The sequence below is a fragment of the Thermobia domestica genome, chromosome 3, assembly GCF_964235325.1.
Source record: "Thermobia domestica chromosome 3, izTheDome1.hap1.1, whole genome shotgun sequence".
Taxonomy (NCBI): Eukaryota; Metazoa; Arthropoda; class Insecta; order Zygentoma; family Lepismatidae; genus Thermobia; species Thermobia domestica.
Genome location: NC_137456.1, coordinates 68770668 through 68789311, shown reverse-complemented (window position 1 = coordinate 68789311; position 18644 = coordinate 68770668). Strand labels below are relative to the sequence as shown.

At 36.1% G+C, this 18644-nt stretch overlaps 1 protein-coding gene across 6 annotated transcripts in view; it reads right to left on the bottom strand.

Moving 5' to 3' along the window:
- Positions 1-13923, bottom strand: part of bbc (choline/ethanolaminephosphotransferase 1 bbc) — a 120275-nt gene extending 106352 nt beyond the window's left edge. For 4 of the 6 annotated variants that reach the window (XM_081751045.1, XM_081751043.1, XM_081751046.1 and 1 more), the window contains exons 1-2: positions 13514-13922; positions 2773-2920 (exon numbers count right to left, since the gene is read on the bottom strand). In XM_081751045.1, coding sequence (XP_081607171.1) covers positions 2773-2920; positions 13514-13750 — 385 coding nt within the window. In that variant the 5' untranslated portion in view covers positions 13751-13922. Of the gene's footprint in view, positions 1-2772; positions 2921-13513 lie in introns of all 6 variants that reach the window. The other 2 variants (XM_081751048.1, XM_081751044.1) reach the window with 1 other exon arrangement.
- Positions 13924-18644: the final 4721 nt, after the last annotated feature.

The window sequence follows — 18644 nt, the reverse complement described above, 5'->3', positions numbered from 1 at the left end:
CAAAATTGTTTAGATCTAACAAGTCTGTCGTATATATAAGCATATAAACTACCATCATTAAAATTAGGTCATTGATTGAATATAAACCTTATTACTTTTCTCGCCCCTTGTACCATATCATTTATATGACTGCTAAATTTACGTAGATCCTTTATTTGTTCTTTCTTTTTCTTGGTACTCCATTTGATTATACATGTACTGACAAAACATTGAATCTTCTTCCTAAATGTCATATATTTAGTATTTTCACAGTTAATTTATAATAAATTACTTTTGCATCAGTTATTCATTGTATCTAATCTTCTTATAATAAGTATTCTAGATCTTTTTATAATATATATATATAAGTACTTATCATATAAATTGTTCACTATTCTAAACAGTTTTATGTCATCTGCATACAGTATATTCTTTTAATTTTCGGGTAAATCATTTATAAATAAAGGGAAAAGAAGGGGTTCTACGAGAGATTCTTGGAGTACTGTCTTCCCTACTTGGCCTTCACTAGATGATATATTGTCTGTTTCTACTTTGATAATCCAATATTTTTTAACTTGTTAAGAAGTTAGTTATGATCAATGGAGTCGACGTCCTTTGACATATCGACATGTATAGAATCATATGAGGAGGAGGAGGAGGCAGCTAAGAATGTTTGGACGGATTCATTTGTGATTAGGAAACAAGTTCGAAGTGAAAAGTAAATTTCTGTTTAGCATTCCACATTTCTACCTTGTTACCTAATTATTATTATTATTATTATTTTAAACCAGGAATCGAACACGAAGTTAAAAGTGCTAAGTATCCAACTGTATCGACGCTAAACTTATAATCTGGATTTTCGTAATTAATTATTATCAGTGCGACAATGTTTTTCTGTGAATATGATTTCTAAAAGATCGTCAAGGAAGGAATCAAACTCTCTTGTCCCTCTCTCCAGCTCGTCACTTCCTCGTATTTCCAAGCTTTGTGGCAACCCTGATATTCCCCGCTATTTGACCTTTCACTCTGACCTTAACGAATATAACCAAAATGACTAGCCTTGAGTTCGAATGATTTCTCGTGTCTTTGGCCTGATTTACATAAAGACTCACGGAATGTCTATTTGTTGCTTTGACCGACGTTTCTAACATTGAATTGTCAGCTGTTATGCTGCGTGATGGCAATAAATTACAAACACATTAGGTGTAGGGGGAGTGAGTAAACAATTTTGTCATAAAATTCTCGGTATTGCTCGCTTACGAAAGAGTTTTCTTTGAAGATTTCCTCTCTAACTTCCGAAGAAATGTAAATGTCAATAGTCTTTCGTGTAGGGAAGAGGTTAGGATTCTTGTTTTGCAATCAGATGTTCCGTTCGAATCCCACTACCGGTCATACTGACTTAGGTCCATTACACAAACACTGGACAGTACTTTTAATCAATCATTATCTGTTACATTTACCCCATTGTTCATTAGTCATGCTTCCAATATAAAATTGATGAAAAATCCCTATCATCACAATATTGATCTGAAATAGGCGTGTACAAATAATACAGAAAATACGCATTTGCAAGGAGTAAATATGTAACAAAAACCCTCCTGGCAAAAAAATAAAGGCTCGATTTCTCATCAGTAAACAGTTCTCATGAAATGAAGCAAAATCTACCGTTTTCAGGTGCATCAAGATAGTTATTAACTTACATTATTTAAAAAAAAAAAGAAAAAGAAAAGAAAAGAAAAAAGAAAAAAACAAAATAAAATCAGGAATAGCCTTGGAAGGCAGTACTGAAATTAGAATAAATTTTATTTTGAAAATGGACTTAACGGTCACATTTATTAGAGGGGAGCTTAAGATAATTTTGAGAAAATAGATTTAGGGCCGACCCTAACCTAACCTACATGATCCCGTATAAATTTTATATATCTATATAAACACATACAAAGATAATGTGGACAATGAACGGATCTGGATTTAAGTTAGCGTTCCTTTCAGTAGTGAGGCTATATGAGACGTGGACATACAACTCGTTAACGCTGGATCGGAACCACGTACGCTCCCGCCGAGAATCGAAACCAGGTCTCCCGCGCCAACGAGTAGCTACGAACAACGAACGAAAGCTAGCTATTCAGTTGTGACTTTTTGTGTGCTGGTTGGTAAGAAGAACACGGTCCGAAAATACATACAAAATTTTCTCGAAAACAAGTTAACCAGATATGGATTTTTCGACTGTTTTCCGGTGAGAAAACTATTTAGCTTAGTCTCAGCATTCAGAATTCTCCGTCACTTAATTTTGCACCTAAAATCCATATTAGCTAGCACAAGTAGTTCGTGACAAGTCCGAAAACCGGTATGGAATTCTTTTATAAAGAACTTTGGTCTTTATCACTTAGATATATGTTCTTTTGATATCCCCAAGTATTCTACTCATACAAGTTTTTAAACTCTGGGATGAGAGGGTAGATTTGAGTAAAGTATTTCGGGATATCAAAAAGAACATATTTTTTTTTCCAATTACAGAAATATACGAGTACGACTCACTCAGTTACTGGTGGAAAACGTACATAGCGCACACCTTTGCTGGCAATAAATAAATAAATAAATAAATAAAATAAATAAATAAATAAAACTAAACTCAAACTTGGGTCTTAATTATCAATTTTCTAGTTTCTTGAAACCTACCAAAAATATTAATAGAAACTTCAAATTGCCCATCAATGAATTACAAACTAAAAACCAGTTACAATGAAAGAAATCTATCCTAGTAGAATTATGTGGTAATTCCTTGACCCTTACCTGTTGACATAGAATCACACCCATGGTCAAACAACTCTCCGAGTGGACTGGCAGAGCCGGTCTTTCGAGCCTGCTTACCATCAATAGCGTCTAAACTTTGGTATATAAACAACCCCAAGCCACATAGAAAACATGCCCATCTAGGAGCCTGTAAAAAGAGAAAAGAAAAATAAATAAATGCTCAATAAATCTAGAACGATATATATATATATATATATGATTGTGCTTTAACAGTCTTCTCTAGTCAATCTTACTAAGCCTACACAACAAAAAGAAATAAAGTTGAAAAAAAAAAAAATTCCTTACATTAAACAAACAAAACGACTAGTTAGGTTTTTACATTTGAACTTGTGCAACACTGTTCGTGACTCACTAGCAGGAAGCGATATCGATTAAGAGTACCCAACTCACACTGCATAATGTTATTTCTCTTATCGCCACCCACTTAGGGTCTGAACCACTGGTAGTCGAAGTCTTTCTGTAGTGGCGGATCTATTCGGAGAGCGAATCAAAGAGCCCTCACCCCCAAAGATACACTCTTCTAAACTCGGTTGTTTTCGCGATACAAATAGCCACTTATACATGGTGTTCGGATATAACAACAAAACATTCTGGGAAATTAATCCTCAAAAATATGAAAATATTATAGATCAAATGCATCATAGGTCCACAAATGCATCATTTGGTAGTTAGCGACCGGCGAAAATCGGTCGGAACGATATAACAGGGTTAGTTCTCTAATGTGGAAAGTGTTATTCAGTCCACATCATGAAGCATGTTGCATATTTTTTTTTTTTTTTTTAAATTCCATGATCATTCTCCGTACTTTGATTTAAAATCAACTGAGAATGAAACAGCGACTATCTTCCCCATCCCCTCAGAGTTAAAAATAAATAAATAAATAAATATAATAATAATATATTATATAAATAAATAATATAAATAATAATATAATATAATAATAATATAAATAAATTATATATATATAATGTCCTATGATGACTTGAGCAAAAATTATTCGATTCTGACACAATATGGTGTGTGTGTGTTCAAGATCGATACAAAAAAACAACAAATTTTATTTAAAGTTTTAAGATTAGCAATGTAAATACACATCATTAACACCTTCAGGAATCGTAGGGATCGATGCCTAGTTAAACTGATATAACTCAAAATGTTAAAAGCATGTTTACACAATCTAAAATTACAACAGGCTTTCAGAATACTATTATTTGAGAAGTATGGTAAGCTGCATACAAGTGCTATCAATACTACAATTCTATATAAAATATTTGAAAACTGCATATCACTGTCAAAATACTCGTTCTGCATTTGGGTTGTCTGTATTAATACCAGTTCATGTCCAGATAAATAAAGGAAGCTGATTCTGAATCTGAATTAGAGTTGCCAACTCTGAAAAGTAAAATTACCAGTACTCGCTTAAAATTCCCAAAACAGATAAAGAATAACTGCATTTTAAATCATGAAACACGTTGTTGGATGTGACAAAAATACCGGCCAGTTGGCAACCCTAAACTGAATTAGGATTGGGGATTTATTTCTGGACTTTCGGCAGTTATGACTATGACAGCTCATCATGTATGAGGGATAATGTTCCTCGGTGATCATGCTACGCGGAGAATTTGAGAGGAAGAACGCGGGCCGGGATAATTATGTTAGTTACCATCCTGGCATTTGCCTGATATGAGATATGAATGAAGAAAACAAGAACATCTCACCCAGGATGAGAAAAAAGCTCTTACACTTTCTCGACCGAGGTTCCCCACCGGGAATCGAACCCGGGACCGGTCGCACCAAAGACGAGAGCGTTACCGACTACGCTACACAGGGCCATCCTGTATCTGAAGACCACCTGTTGACGAGTCTTTTAATTCTTGAGGTACAGAACCATTGCTGACAGATAAAGCACACATAAGAGCCTTTTTCCCTACGAAACCAGAAAAAAAGATAAAGCAAATCACTGTTAATAAAGAACAGCGTAATAGTTTCGGCAACGTATTATTGCCTTCATCATAGGAATTACAAACTCTCCTTCCTTCTCGTATCTTCCTACAGTTCTTCCTCCTTTTCAGCTCAAAATAAATGACATTAAACACAAATGGCAAAAAACTCCCTATTTGCAAATAAGCAATATAAACTAGATTAAACACAAAAGACGACCTATCACTCTGTCAACATTCATTTAAACAGAGGTCTTCGGAGAATAAGAATCTTTTCGCCTTTTGGGTGACACTTGCACAAAAAATTTTAACAACTCTTTTGAAGTATACGTAATTTCTCACTTCACTCCTTTACGCTTAATTGCATTAGTGCATTCACAGCGGCGCAAATTTGTCTTAATATTATGTGTGTGTGCGTGTGTATGATAATATAGAAATGTGATGATTTGCGTTCGATTGCCACAAAGGTAAGAGACGAAACTGATGCTCCTCCCCCCCCCCTAGAATAAGACTCAATGTTGAAGATAACTGATCCTCCACAGCACTGCTTCTCAACCTCATAAATATTTTCAACATCTCTTAACTATTATGTTGTAAATACTTATGAAGTTGAAGAATAGTGCTGTGGAGGATCAGGGGAGCAGAATCATCTTCAACAGTGAGAGGTGAGCAGATTTGAGGCTTATTCAAGGGGGGCATCAATTTCATCCCATCTTCCCTCGCGGCAATCGGACACAAATCATCACATTTCTCCCCAAAAACACATTTCAAATCCCATTATTGGGAGGGACAGCCCCCAGTTCCAAGATTGGAGGGAACATGTCCCCCTCATCCCCCCAGGATTTGCGCCAGTGTGCATCCATTTGCTTTGAAGTTAAACATCTTTCAAAATGCTCCACAATACATTAAAAAAAACTGACTATTAAAGAATTCAAATTACAATCGAAATCTTGGTCAATCCTTTTTAATATAAGTGTAAGTGGGACGGGTGAACTCCCTCACAGTGAGTTCAATGGTACGTTACGATATGCACATAGTCGAAACAAAGCTTTTATTTGCCTTACAATCCTTCAAATTAGTATTGAGCACATCATCAAAATTTACAACTGAAGACTTGTAAACAATACCCCAAACATGTCTCTGAAGAGACATTAGATAGTGTATTTCTTGGGATTCTTGCAAGGTATTACATCTGGAAACTGTCATTATTACAAGAACTTGTAACTATTTTAATTAGATATCGAGCGTATGGAACACATTTTTATTCATATTACTCCTTCCAATTTTTCTTCTTTGCATTTCGAATGAATCAGTCCTTCATTCTTCTTCGGGGTCACACAATAGTTTAAGTTCTTTTACTGCATATTCGTTTACATTGTGTCTCAGCAGTGGTAATTCAATGTTTATCTAACAACTGAAAGTAGGTGAGCGATTACAAGTTAATGAAGTTGTCCCATTGTCATATTTAGAAGTCAGATGACAGAAAAACGGTATCTGTTATATATTTTACGAAATTCTTACACGGGCGGAAGAATAACATATCCAACGGTTGTATTAGTGACATGTAACCATCAGGGATAAGGAGTCTGATAAGTTCAGCATTATCCGGCTTCTGCACCAACTCTTCATCTTTATTGGCATATAGCCTGACTGGCATTTCGTTCCTTGGTTTAAACCAGCCAACCCTGCTCACCATCATTTCAGATTTCATAACTTCATCCTTCGATAATAATGGACAGGTAGATGTAATATATACGGATTTTCATAAAGCATTTGATACTGTGGATCATGACATACTAATTCAGAAACTTGCCACTTTCAATTTTAGTCCCCCTATGATAACTTTTTTCAATTCGTACTTGAGTGAACGTAGACAATCCGTTCTGTATAAAGAATTTAAAACAAAGCTTTCGTGTAAATTCCGGAGTCCCCCCAGGATCTAATCTTGGACCTCTTTTGTTTTTATTATTTATTAATAATCTGCCATGTTATATGCATAACTCTTATAAATTAATCTTTGCAGATTTAAAATTATTCGCTAATGTGAAATCTATAGATGACTGTCTACTCCTGCGACAGGATCTGAATAATATACTAAAATGGTGTACAACCAATAGACTTGAAGTAAATATTAATAAGTGTAAAACCATGACATACAGTAGACGTGAAAAAACGTATAACTTTACTTATTCGATCAATGAAATAAAATTTAGAAAAAATAGATACAATTAAAGATTTATGTGTGATATTTGACAAAAAATTAACCTTTGCGCATCATGTGGCAAATATTACCAAAGATGTATATAGAAATCTTGGGTTTCTTATCAGAAGGACCAAATACAAATGGTAACACTTTAAAAGCACTTTACTTTTCTTACGAAAAATCCAAACTTGAATATGCCTCACTTAATTGGAACACTTCTGTGAAAACACGTAGTCAAAAAGTAGAGCAGATACAAAGCAAATTCATATGTTTTCTCACATACAAGAGGACAGGACCCAAAATACGAACCGTATGATAATTTACTTGATAACTTTACACTTCAGACACTTGAACAAAGACGGACGTTGAACGACCTTTTCTTACACAGACTTTTGCACAACAAAGTAGACTGTATAGACATAATTTTAAAAAATAATGATCCAGGTTCCATCCCTCAAAACACGCAAGGGAAATAGTCGCCTATTCTACTGCAGAAAGGCACGTACAAATGCACTGAATGTGTCACCTACATGGGAAATTTGTGCTACATACAATAAAATCATTAAAGATTATGAAGATGTAAATATACTTCATTGTTCAGAAAAGTCAAAATAATAATAATACATAAATAAATAAATAAAATAAAATAAAATAAAAAAACAAAATGTATTATTTTAATTCAGTATTCTGTGTTCAAGCATCAGGTTCGTTAGTTTTTTGTTTTTTTTTAATTCAAGTTTTATGTCGTATTCTAATTATGTATTTAAGTTCATATGTAGACACTGCAATTGGGCAGTAATGCCTGTTGTGTTGATAAATAAATAAATAAATAAATAAAACGTATTTGAGGAAAAACATGTACAGTATACTGTACATTTTACCTTAGTCCCGTGGAGAAGTTCTACTCCGTGCAGTGTATTACTGGTTGGATTCTGGTTGCAACGCAGATAAAAATGAAAAAATTAAATCTTTCAGTTTTACGTTCCACGATTATGTCGGTTAGGTCAAAGAAGACGATAATGATGAGAAATGGAGGAAATGGTCGAATGAAAAAAGTGAAAGTAAACGGGAGAACGCCCCCCCCCAAAAAAAAAAAAAAAAAAAAAAAACACGCACGGTATTTGTCCATCACAAAGTTTACTGACGGAGTGTAAAAGTGGCAAAGTAGACCATCCTCCTGTTTATGATGGTCGGGATGAACCAACCGTCGCAAATATCAGACATACGGAAAGTTTAGGTCTCACTTTCTTTGAAAAAAAAAAAAAAAAAAAAAGTACATATGTGTCTAAACAAAAAAGATATTGTTTCTATGAATTCCACAAAAAGTGATTTCTTAGGGTGTATAATCACAAAAGAGACCTTTCTATAGTACACTTTTTCATACTCGAAAATCTAGTAGTGTTCTGAAATTGGTCATTTTTATGTGTACTATATACAAATGCTACAAGTCTTCTCTGGATACTGCTTAGAACTTAATTTGGAGTGGGCTTGAAAGGCTTTTTCCGATGTGACTACATCTTTGTCAGGCAAGGTATATAATCAGCCCGTTAGACTAACAGGGTTCACTTTATAGTAAATCCACTGGAGGAGTTCAGAGAATATCTGGCTTCACAAGATACGCAAAAGCTTGAGATGGACGAAGTGGATAGAGAAACGTCACTTTCATTTCATCTTTCTCCCAAAACATTCGCCAACCACTACCTGTTACAGATTGCAGTTATATATCCACTTATGTCTCCTACTGTCAGCTTGTTGTTGAATTTGGTGAGGGTCCGTTCCAATCAACTATGCCAATACGAAAATACCATGCCAAAAAATCTGGGAGTAACTGGAGCTGCAGAAACGCGTGAAATTTCTGTTCTAGGAACTGTTTGTGTTTCGTTGAAGCGATGTTGTAGGAATGTTGCTGACTCTAAACCCTTCTTGGATGACAATTATGTAAAATGCACTCCAGTAAAGCTTGTCACTGACCAGCCAAAAAGCTGTAAGAACTGTGCGTGTTATCATATGGATGATGCAGACTTACCTCTGGCTGCCAAGCTCTTGGCTGTGACACCAACCGCTGGAACGAAATGCCAGTCAGGCTATATGTCATAATCATCATTATGTAAACATGTATTTAGGAAGTTTGCTCTTACATTGGGCACTAGATCCATCGGAAAACACTTTTTTTTTTTTCTTTAAAATCTAAACTGGACTCTCAAGAACACAATATGTACACTGGAAGCAGTATACAGACATAGTGTTATGTTTGAGACACTCCGAAATTACAAAATTACATGCTGTTTTTGTTTCCTCTTTATACTACACTAAACAGTAAGAACGCCAGTTCTAAGTTATTGGGGGAAGGGGGGGAGCAAATAAAATATTTAGGGGGTTGCTATCCTTTTGTATACTGAAAAGTATAGTTATATAGTACTGGATTTAAATTACAGTAAGGCATATCTGAGAGAGAGGCGTAGTAACCAGGGTGGCTCACACCTTCTTGCTCCCTTTTGACGACGTCACTGACTACAAATGAATAAACAGTAGCTTGCCTACTGATATGTTTGCGCCTCATTCTGTGTCTCAAAATTATTATTTCCATCCATTTTACAGCAACAACCTAAATCAATGCGATTTTAAGCTGCACGTTTGGAATTGGAAACTCTTGTAATAAATCACATGATGCTGTTCCCAAAATAAAGCTCGGAAGATACGTTTAAAAAAAATTTTCTTTTTAGTTTTTTTTGAAAATTTTCAAAATAGCCTAGTAGGTGACTTATTGAGAAAATCAAATTCAATCTTTTTTTTTTTTTTCGAAAAAAAATTCTATAGCGCATTCTAAAAGCACTTTCCATAAACTTTAAAATGATACTTTAATCAACGTCCTTGATCCTTTAAGTCAGCTGCAAACATCAATCGAACAACGGTCAGTCACGAATTTTTGATAAAACTTGAGAACTTCGGGGACCTGTAATTTCAAAGCTAGTTTACATATGAACTTGATATCAGGATTTTTCATTTTTCAAATGTACCGAGAACTATACAAATTTCATCAAAATCTGGCGAGATAAGATAAAGTAAGGTAGAATCTGTTCGAAAATTATTGATGATTTGACACTGAATGGCTCCAAAATAGGCTTTCTAAATACCGTGTGTTAACAATCAAATCTTACTTCTTGAATTTGTGAACACCAAGAATACCTGATAAGATGCAACACAGTAACTTTCTATAGTATGGAAACAGTAGAGTGTAAGATGGGGTCCAGATGAATAATATGAGTCGGGTATTTGCAAAATTTATAGGTGAAATATGTTATACCGTAGTAAAGCGACACACTTATAAGGTGTAAGAGTGAAGAAATTATATTGGCAAAAACCAACGTCGTCTATTTATTGAACTTGTGGAATGTTTTACTTTTGTTCATATGTATTCTTTTCTTCATATCTTTTCATTGAGTTTAACGTCTCACGATTATGTATCGAGGTTAAGGGAGACTGTGATAATTATGGTGTTGTGAGTACGAGGAAATAGCAGAACTCGGAGAAAACCCACGCACATGGTATGCAAGATTTAGATATTTAGTTTGGGTTAACTGCCGCAGATGGCGGCCCCGAAATGCAAAATTTACGTAGAAATGAACAGAATGAGACGAAATGTCATCATGAGAGTAACAAAAACTGTAGGGTGATTAATAGTGGCGAAAACCGACGTTAAATTCTGGATTACATGAATTCGCGGATTGATGCGATATGATGTGAACAAGTAGTGGAGTATAATATAACAGTGTTTCAAATTCACTGTGTTATTATCTAACGTAAGATGTGTATGTAACGGAGGGAAATACGTAAATGTAGAGCGGAAACTAGTAGGAGGGGGAGTTGCATCTGAGGCAAATGTAGTGAAATGGGGAAATTTTGGTTGATATCCACCGTTATGGGGGAATAAATTTGTAAAATCCACGGAAGAAGTTTGTACTTGAATTTGCAACAGGGTTGTAAAAGTACCGTATTATTATTATTATTATTATTAATAATAATAATAATAATAATAATAATAATAATAATAATAATAATAATAAAGGTATGTTACACACTAAATATATAATGAGGAAGAAGTATGAAATGGAAACTTTGCTCTGTACCACACAATATTCAATAACAGAGTAACATGAAGATTTGATTTGATATCACTTTAGCGTCCCGTTCAGCAGCGACGCTATATGAGACGTGGACCTACAGCTTAATGTGGGATCCAAACCAGAGGAGCTCCCGGAGAGAAAATGTCATAATGAAAGAAAGTCCTATGTCAAAGCACTGTGGAAAGTGATCATGCAACTGTCGCAAAGCATTTCGACACACAAAACATATGCCATATGAAGAGTTTTTACACTATCCTCACTTATGCGTATACCCACCGTTGCTGACGCGCCTGCTCTCCATGGACGCACCACTTGGGCCTCCTGCTGCGCTTCTGCCCTGACTCAGAAAGCATTCGTGCCTTTTACCGGCCCCTAGTGCAAGTTGGTTCGTGTTTAATACGCTGTAATTCTTATGCCATACATCCCATACGCTGTATTTATCTTCAGTTCTCGTGAAGTCAATTCGCACCTATTAATGGAACTCCTTTAAAAAACACTAAGACAGTAAAAGCATGTGATGCTGAAAGTTATTAATTTTTATGAATGTAATTATTTCCCCATTGAATGGTTAACACGCAGGAAAGAAGTATTTTCGTCTGTGTTTTGTAACTGTTAATGCCATAGGGACATGTCTTTTATTGGTGACTGCATCCCCAAACGCCCTGAAACACGCAACAAGAAAGGATATATTCACGAACTTTTAGTAGCAGTTCCGAAGCAGTATCTTCCATCGCAGTGAGAAGGTACGGAGTCATTATTCTAGTACGATATGGTAAGTTCTAAGTAGTGTGTAGTTTGCAACACTTAACAGTTCGAAGGTACTAATTCTGCGCAATAATACTATATAGATTCATACGAATGTAGGAAAGAGCAAAGGAAGGCTGAAAACAAGAAATATTTGTGATTAACAGTAAATAGTAAAGGCCTCAAATGAAACAGTGGTAATCGTAGGTAAGGTATATTAAAGTAAGAGGAGGTAATGGGGCGTTTACACTTGGTCGATTTAGTCGCACGACTAAATCGACTCGCTGCATTTGCCACTAAATCGAAGCAACTAGGCCGAATCAGATCGATGGATGTGTTCAATTATTTCAACCACAGAAAATAGAACGTGTTTCAATTCAGTTGCCAGTCGATTAGTCGCCTTCGATCAACAAGCGATTAAGTTGAAGTCCCGTTTACACGGTCGATTAAGTTGAAAGTGACGTCAATTGAACTGAATCGAACGCAAATCGACTAAGTGTAAACGCCCCATAAGTAGTAACACAACGTTGAATATAGATTCACGTAGCTTTTACCTAGGCCCGTCATCTGCGACAGTTTAGAGTTTAATTTTGGTAGATTAGGGCTTCTTGTCTTTGGAGAAGTCGCACGTGAAATGTGTTGTATCACAACGAGAGAATATTGCGTAGGTAGTTAATTAACGTACAAAATACAAATGTAAGTTAAGTAATGGTGGAAAGCAATAAAAAGAAAAACGCTGTATATGATATAATCATCTATAAGGAAAGTATTTTACAATGTTTACCTTTCAAAAATACATTGTAATGATCTTTAAAAAAATACCGGTAATGTCAAAAGGAAGTTATTTATGTAGGCGGAATACATGTTAAGCCATTTGTAAACAAGCACTTTTTAATTCTAAAGCTGAACTGTAGTGACCACCTAGCAAAAACTGAGTTTTTCACACACATCCTACGCGCATACCCATCATCACTTCGCGCCTACTCCCTACGTGCGCATTACTGTGGAGACCCTCCAGATTCTTTCTGCTCCGAACCAGAATATATAAGCATGGAGTAACGAACTGGCAAAGGCTTGTGCGTGATTTTCGCTTAAACATACATATGTATATTTACACTCGACAGTATACTTACAGCCATAATGGTTATGCTCTCCTCAACTTAACCTGCGCCGAACAATGCGACATTGATGGTAAAATGCTTTTGAAGATACTAACAGTCAATTTTATCAAAAACTGAGGGAATACGTAATGATACCTACTTGGCCCCATATTCTCAATCTACACCAAAGATGGATCAGGGAAATTTTGTTAGAATTGTGTGCCCTAATCTTACCTGCTTTCTCAAATCTTTCGGTTTACGAAAATCATGAGTTCAATACAGTGTGTTTTTGATTCAATACACATGAATGACATGCAATTATATTCTTCTCCCTGTCAAATGCAAATGCGTTACCTGTCATAAATTTCATATTATACAATGAACATCAACCAATTGTAAATGAGTTTTGAGCATTTACAAACAAACAATTTACATATAAAACGAGTAGAACTGATATTTGTTTTGATGCGTTATTTTACGACCGACATTGGTTTAAAATGTCAATTTGTTTAAAAAAAAATCTTGGATGAACGGGAAGCCCAATTTTTCAGCGAATAGTTCAAAAGCTCGAGAAACTGATATTTCTTTTATGTTAACATTTCATCTTACCTCTTGTTTTGCATCTGGACTATACCAAGCAAGTATGAGAGATGTCACTATATTCACAATGAGGCCGGATACAGTAATAAGATTTGGTGCAAGCCAAAGTGGTAACTTGCTCGTCAACCAGTTCCACCACGGTTGCAACACAGGGTCCAATAAACTACTGCTTGAATAGCTGTATTTGTGATCTCCCAAGCGTTTGAGTTGTCCAGGAGAGAGAATTTTCTCCTTTGTAAAAATCATTTTCTCACTACAAAGTACACATGAAAAAACAGTATTAGTATCATACAAAATATATCACTCCGACACTTCAACACTCATCGAGAACCACTCCAGACGTCAATTTCACTCACAAAACATGGCAGACGGTTTCAGGTCAGCTGTTTTCTGCGACATCTGTTGAGTTCTGCAGTAAGTATTTTTCCTCAAGGACAAATGAGTGACTCAAAGGCACAGCCGCGCAAGAATTTTCGTTGCGCACTCGATAGGAAATATGAAGCAGTTCAGAAAGTCGAGAGAGGTTTACGAAATAAACTTTTAAATGTTTTGTAAGTTATGCAAATTAACCAGAATCGGGCAAAAACAATTACTTTATACTACCGTAACACTATTTAGCCAAAATAAAATCACGACCTTAAGTGCCGTAGTCTTTAATATTATTTTATATTTTGCAAGAAGACATAAGAGAAGGAAAGGGGAAAAATGCTTTTGAAACTGAATGCTCACTAGAAAGTTTTATAGTTCTGTAATTATATAGTAAAGAGATCCCTCTTCGGTTAGTGTATGCATCCCGGTAGACCCCGGTTCAGTTGCCACCAGGTCTTTTTTTTTTTTTTTTTTTTTTGGCAGGGGAACCTTGTCTTACACCTTACTATAAATTTTGGGAAAGATACATAGGAGCATCTCTCTTAAAGTATGGAAATTGTTAAAACCTCTGTAAGTTTGAGTTGTCAATCTCATTCTCTTTTATGGCTAAAAAAATGCCAAAATGTAAATTTCGGAGGATGGTTATGTAAACAAATATAGGGAACCATTTGCTGATGCTCCCCTCTTAAATTTTGGGAGGGGCACATAAATCATACCTTTAATTTCGAAATACTTAAAAAAGAATGGTAAATATTCTCTAGAATTCAAATAGGTATCACTGTAAATTTGATACGATACAAAAATCAAACCAATATCACTGCACTAAAGATACGATAAAGAAATGTTTTAAGTTTATATGCGGTGTTATAGTTTCAATTTAATCCAATTTTATTTTGCTTATTTTGCCTATTTCGCTCATTTCTGCCTAAATAATTGCCTTAGTGTCTAATGCCGCCTATTCTATGCACTTTCTTCAAAATAGGACTTTGTTGGGGGTATTTAATTTAGTATTTCAAGAAAGGATTCTGCCTCTTTCGAGAAATATAAGTGTTGTTCGTAGTGATAGGATGTCGTAAAGCTTTGGACTGCTATGTGCACTGATAAGGTTCCGTAAAACTTTGGGCTGGTGTATCTATTATAGTGTGTAAAATTTGAACTGTTATATGTAGTGATAAAGTGTTGTAAAGAATGTATTTACCAAATATACCTTGAATACATGTCAAGTTTCGTTTTTATATATACAATAAAAGAAGATATTAACAAACAGATATGTTCCTACATTTTTTAACATTATCTATGACTTGCATTTATTTTTTAATTGTATTGAGAATTTATCTCCAGTTACATTTCGAGTTATATTTTAGTGCTTATTTTACTGGCTACTTTTAAAATTTTAAGTGCCTATTTGCTTGCCTATTTTCCAGGTTTTTAATGCCTAAACATCGGTCTCTATTTATAAGACATGGGTACATTGATGTACTCTTCTTAAAATTTTGGGAAGGAGCACATTGGCACACACCTTAAATTTGAGAATTGTAAAAACTGATAAATGTTCTCAAGGACCTAAGTATATACCACTGTGAATTTTTGGTGGTCCTGCTTATCCCCTTCTGTGGTTAAAAAATTACCAAGTATTAGTACTGCCATATGGTCAGTTATTAATCTAATTTATCTTCTTTGAAGATGCCTCAACAGGTTATATGATTATAGGGTTGAGCACAGGGGTCTATTTTCTTTCATAGAATATATGGACATTGATGCACTCCTCTTAATTTTTGTTAGGGGTACATTGGCCCATCTTTAAATTTAGAAATTGTGGGGGGGGGGGAGAGATTTTGAATATATAGGCCTATTTCGATAAATTTTGATGTTGCAGCTTATCTCCTTCTATAGGTAAAAAGTTGTCAAAAGTTAAAAATTGGCAAGTTTTTGACCTATTATATCATCTTTGATGAGGCTTTAGATACTACAAAGCTAACCAAGAAAGTTCTGTCGCTTTTTGTGGAGATCTGTGATCAATTGGCCCTCACACCTTGAGTTGAATCCGAATGGAGATAAGGCAAAGGTCAGTTGTTTGGGGTGGGTATATCCAACATACTACCTAATGCCTGTGACAAACATCTTGACATTTCAGCTAAACGAATAAAACGCAAGCTCTGGCGTGACGTTACCAAGTGGTAAAGGGTGTGGCTATGAATAAGCAGACAAACTACAGTGCGATCAGGTGACAGGGGATAGACGTGGATGTGTGCAAAATAAACGTGGCAATACCGCTGGTCTCTCATTTGCTAACAGCATTTAAAGGGAACTTGGAGCGCCGCCTTCAAATGCCAAGATGTTTGTTACACCGTTTAGTTGTGGCAGTTCAGTAACACCGTGAACTTGCGTAAGGACAGAGTGAACATAGGACCTCCACAGAGCGTCATAAGAGAGTGTATGCTGTACGAGTTCAAACTGGGTTCAAACGGCCGCTGCAGGAGGCGGAAGATATGCCAGGACTTTGGTGAGGGTGTCGTGACTACGCGAACAGTGCAGCGGTAGTTTAACAAGTTTAAGGACGGTGACGAAACACTCGAAGACACATCACGTGCCGGAAGACCAACACATGTACAAAATGAAGATCTTCAGACAGTAATTGAGGCGAGCAGTGGCTAGAAATATGAGGAACTGGGACTACATTTCAGTGTGAGTGGAGAAACCATTCGGCAGCACCTCCATCAACTTGGGAAGCACTACAAGTTGGCTCGACGAATCCCACATGATTTGATCCCGGGCCAGAAGACAACGCCAACAGACATCTGTGTTTCTTTGCTGTCTCGTCTGAGGAGGGAGCCATTTCTGGACAGGGTGTTGACATGTGATGAGAAGTGGGTCCTGTACGAAGCTCAACGACGCCGTCATCATTGGTTAGCATCCCATGAACTGGTTCCAAAACAGCCGAAACCAGCACTGCACCAGAAGAAGGTCCTCCTGTGTGTTTGATGGACTAGTCGTGGCATCGTGCATCGGGAACTGCTACCAGCTGGTCAGAACATCAATGCAACTGTATACTGCCAACAGTTGAGCCGTGTTCAAGAAAAACTCTGGAGCCACTTCTGAATTGCAAAGGGGTCCTGCTGTTACAGCACAGCGCTAAGCCCCACGTAGCTAGGATGACCCGCGACACCATTCTACGCCTTGAATGAGAAACACTATTTCATCCGCCATACTACCCGAACATTACACCGTCCAATTATCACCTGTTTCATTCCTTGGAAATCACTTTCAAGGAGTTCAGTTCAAATCCCTAGTAGAGGTGCAAAATGCACTTGATACCTTCTTCGCTTCATGGCCCACCAAATTCTACCGTGATGAAATATATGGCCTTTCAGAACGTTGGCAGAAGGTCATCGATGATGGTAGAGACTATTTTTGAACTTCCAGGTTCGCCTTAGTTGACATCGATGTTCGAAGGTGGGGGTGAAAAAGCGACAGAACTTTCATGGTTGCCTTTTATATATGCTTATATAAATTAACACAAAGGATCAATTCTATTTCATAAAGACAGGTTTTACTGTATAATCATATTACCACTTAAATATTTAAATATGATTACAAAACACTATATTAGTAGAACAAAGCTATGAATCGGAAGTAACGGAAAACGAAGCCGACGCTCTTGAGGAACTCATTAGAACACGGTGTTAGTCGTGACGTCGAGAACATCAGGCTCATTCTCAATATTGTATCACAGGGGGGAAAAAACACGTTGGTGTATGATGCGTTCACTCACTACTTGTGGTCCAAATACACTGTTGTTGTTTTTCCGGGCTGAAAATATCTCAGCTTTAACTCACAAATGAAAGTCACTCGCAATTGGATGTTCTCTAGGTACAGGTATAGTTTTACATGATCCTGTCCAACAACCAACGCTGGGCTGCGGTGGTTCAATGTACAGCGATCACTTCTGGTGCGTGGGGTCTATGTTGCGTAGACTCTCTTGAGGTACTCCTGTTCCCTCTCTCATTCTTCATTTTACCATTTCGTTCAATGTCATAATCATCATCTCCCTTAGCATAAAAGTGGGACGTTAATTTTTTTTTTTTTTTTTTTTTGTTTTTTAAAAAAACTGCTTTCTGACTAAATGACAATCCAGACTGATTCCTTGGATAGTTACTACGATCAATTTTAAATTACAGTATAATTCTATTTAACAAGTTATTATTGGAATTTGTTTCCCCTGAACTAAATAGGGGTTTGATATAAAAGAAGTTAGTAACATAAAATTTGACTAAGATGTGTAATAGATTTTAATAGTTTAAGCGTTAGAGAAAGAACCCCCTGGTAATTTCGAGAGACTACAAAATCACAATGTCTTAAGTAAAATCAAACCTGGTTATTGAGGTAAACTTTATCCTACAACGATTCGAAAAGGTTCTCGCAGAGAATTGAAACAAATCGTCTGAAAAATCTGCTTTTTATATGCAAAGCTGAGCTGCAACTAAAATATAATTTTGAAATTCCTTGTTTCGAATTCACCCAACAATTAAAAGACTTCCTAGTATGATTTCTACATAAAAAAATAAAGTGATTGCATAGGTTTCTCAGTTGCGGAGGAACATTCCGCCTTCCTTGTTTTTTTAACGCAAATCTTTCTTAGAATTGTTTTGCAAAAATTTCAATAAGGTTAGTTGATGGTTGATAACTCGGGAATCAAGATCCTACACACTCTTTTCTCTGTGTCATATTCTTGTGCAGCAGAGGGGCCACGGTGGCTCAGTGGTAGAACGTT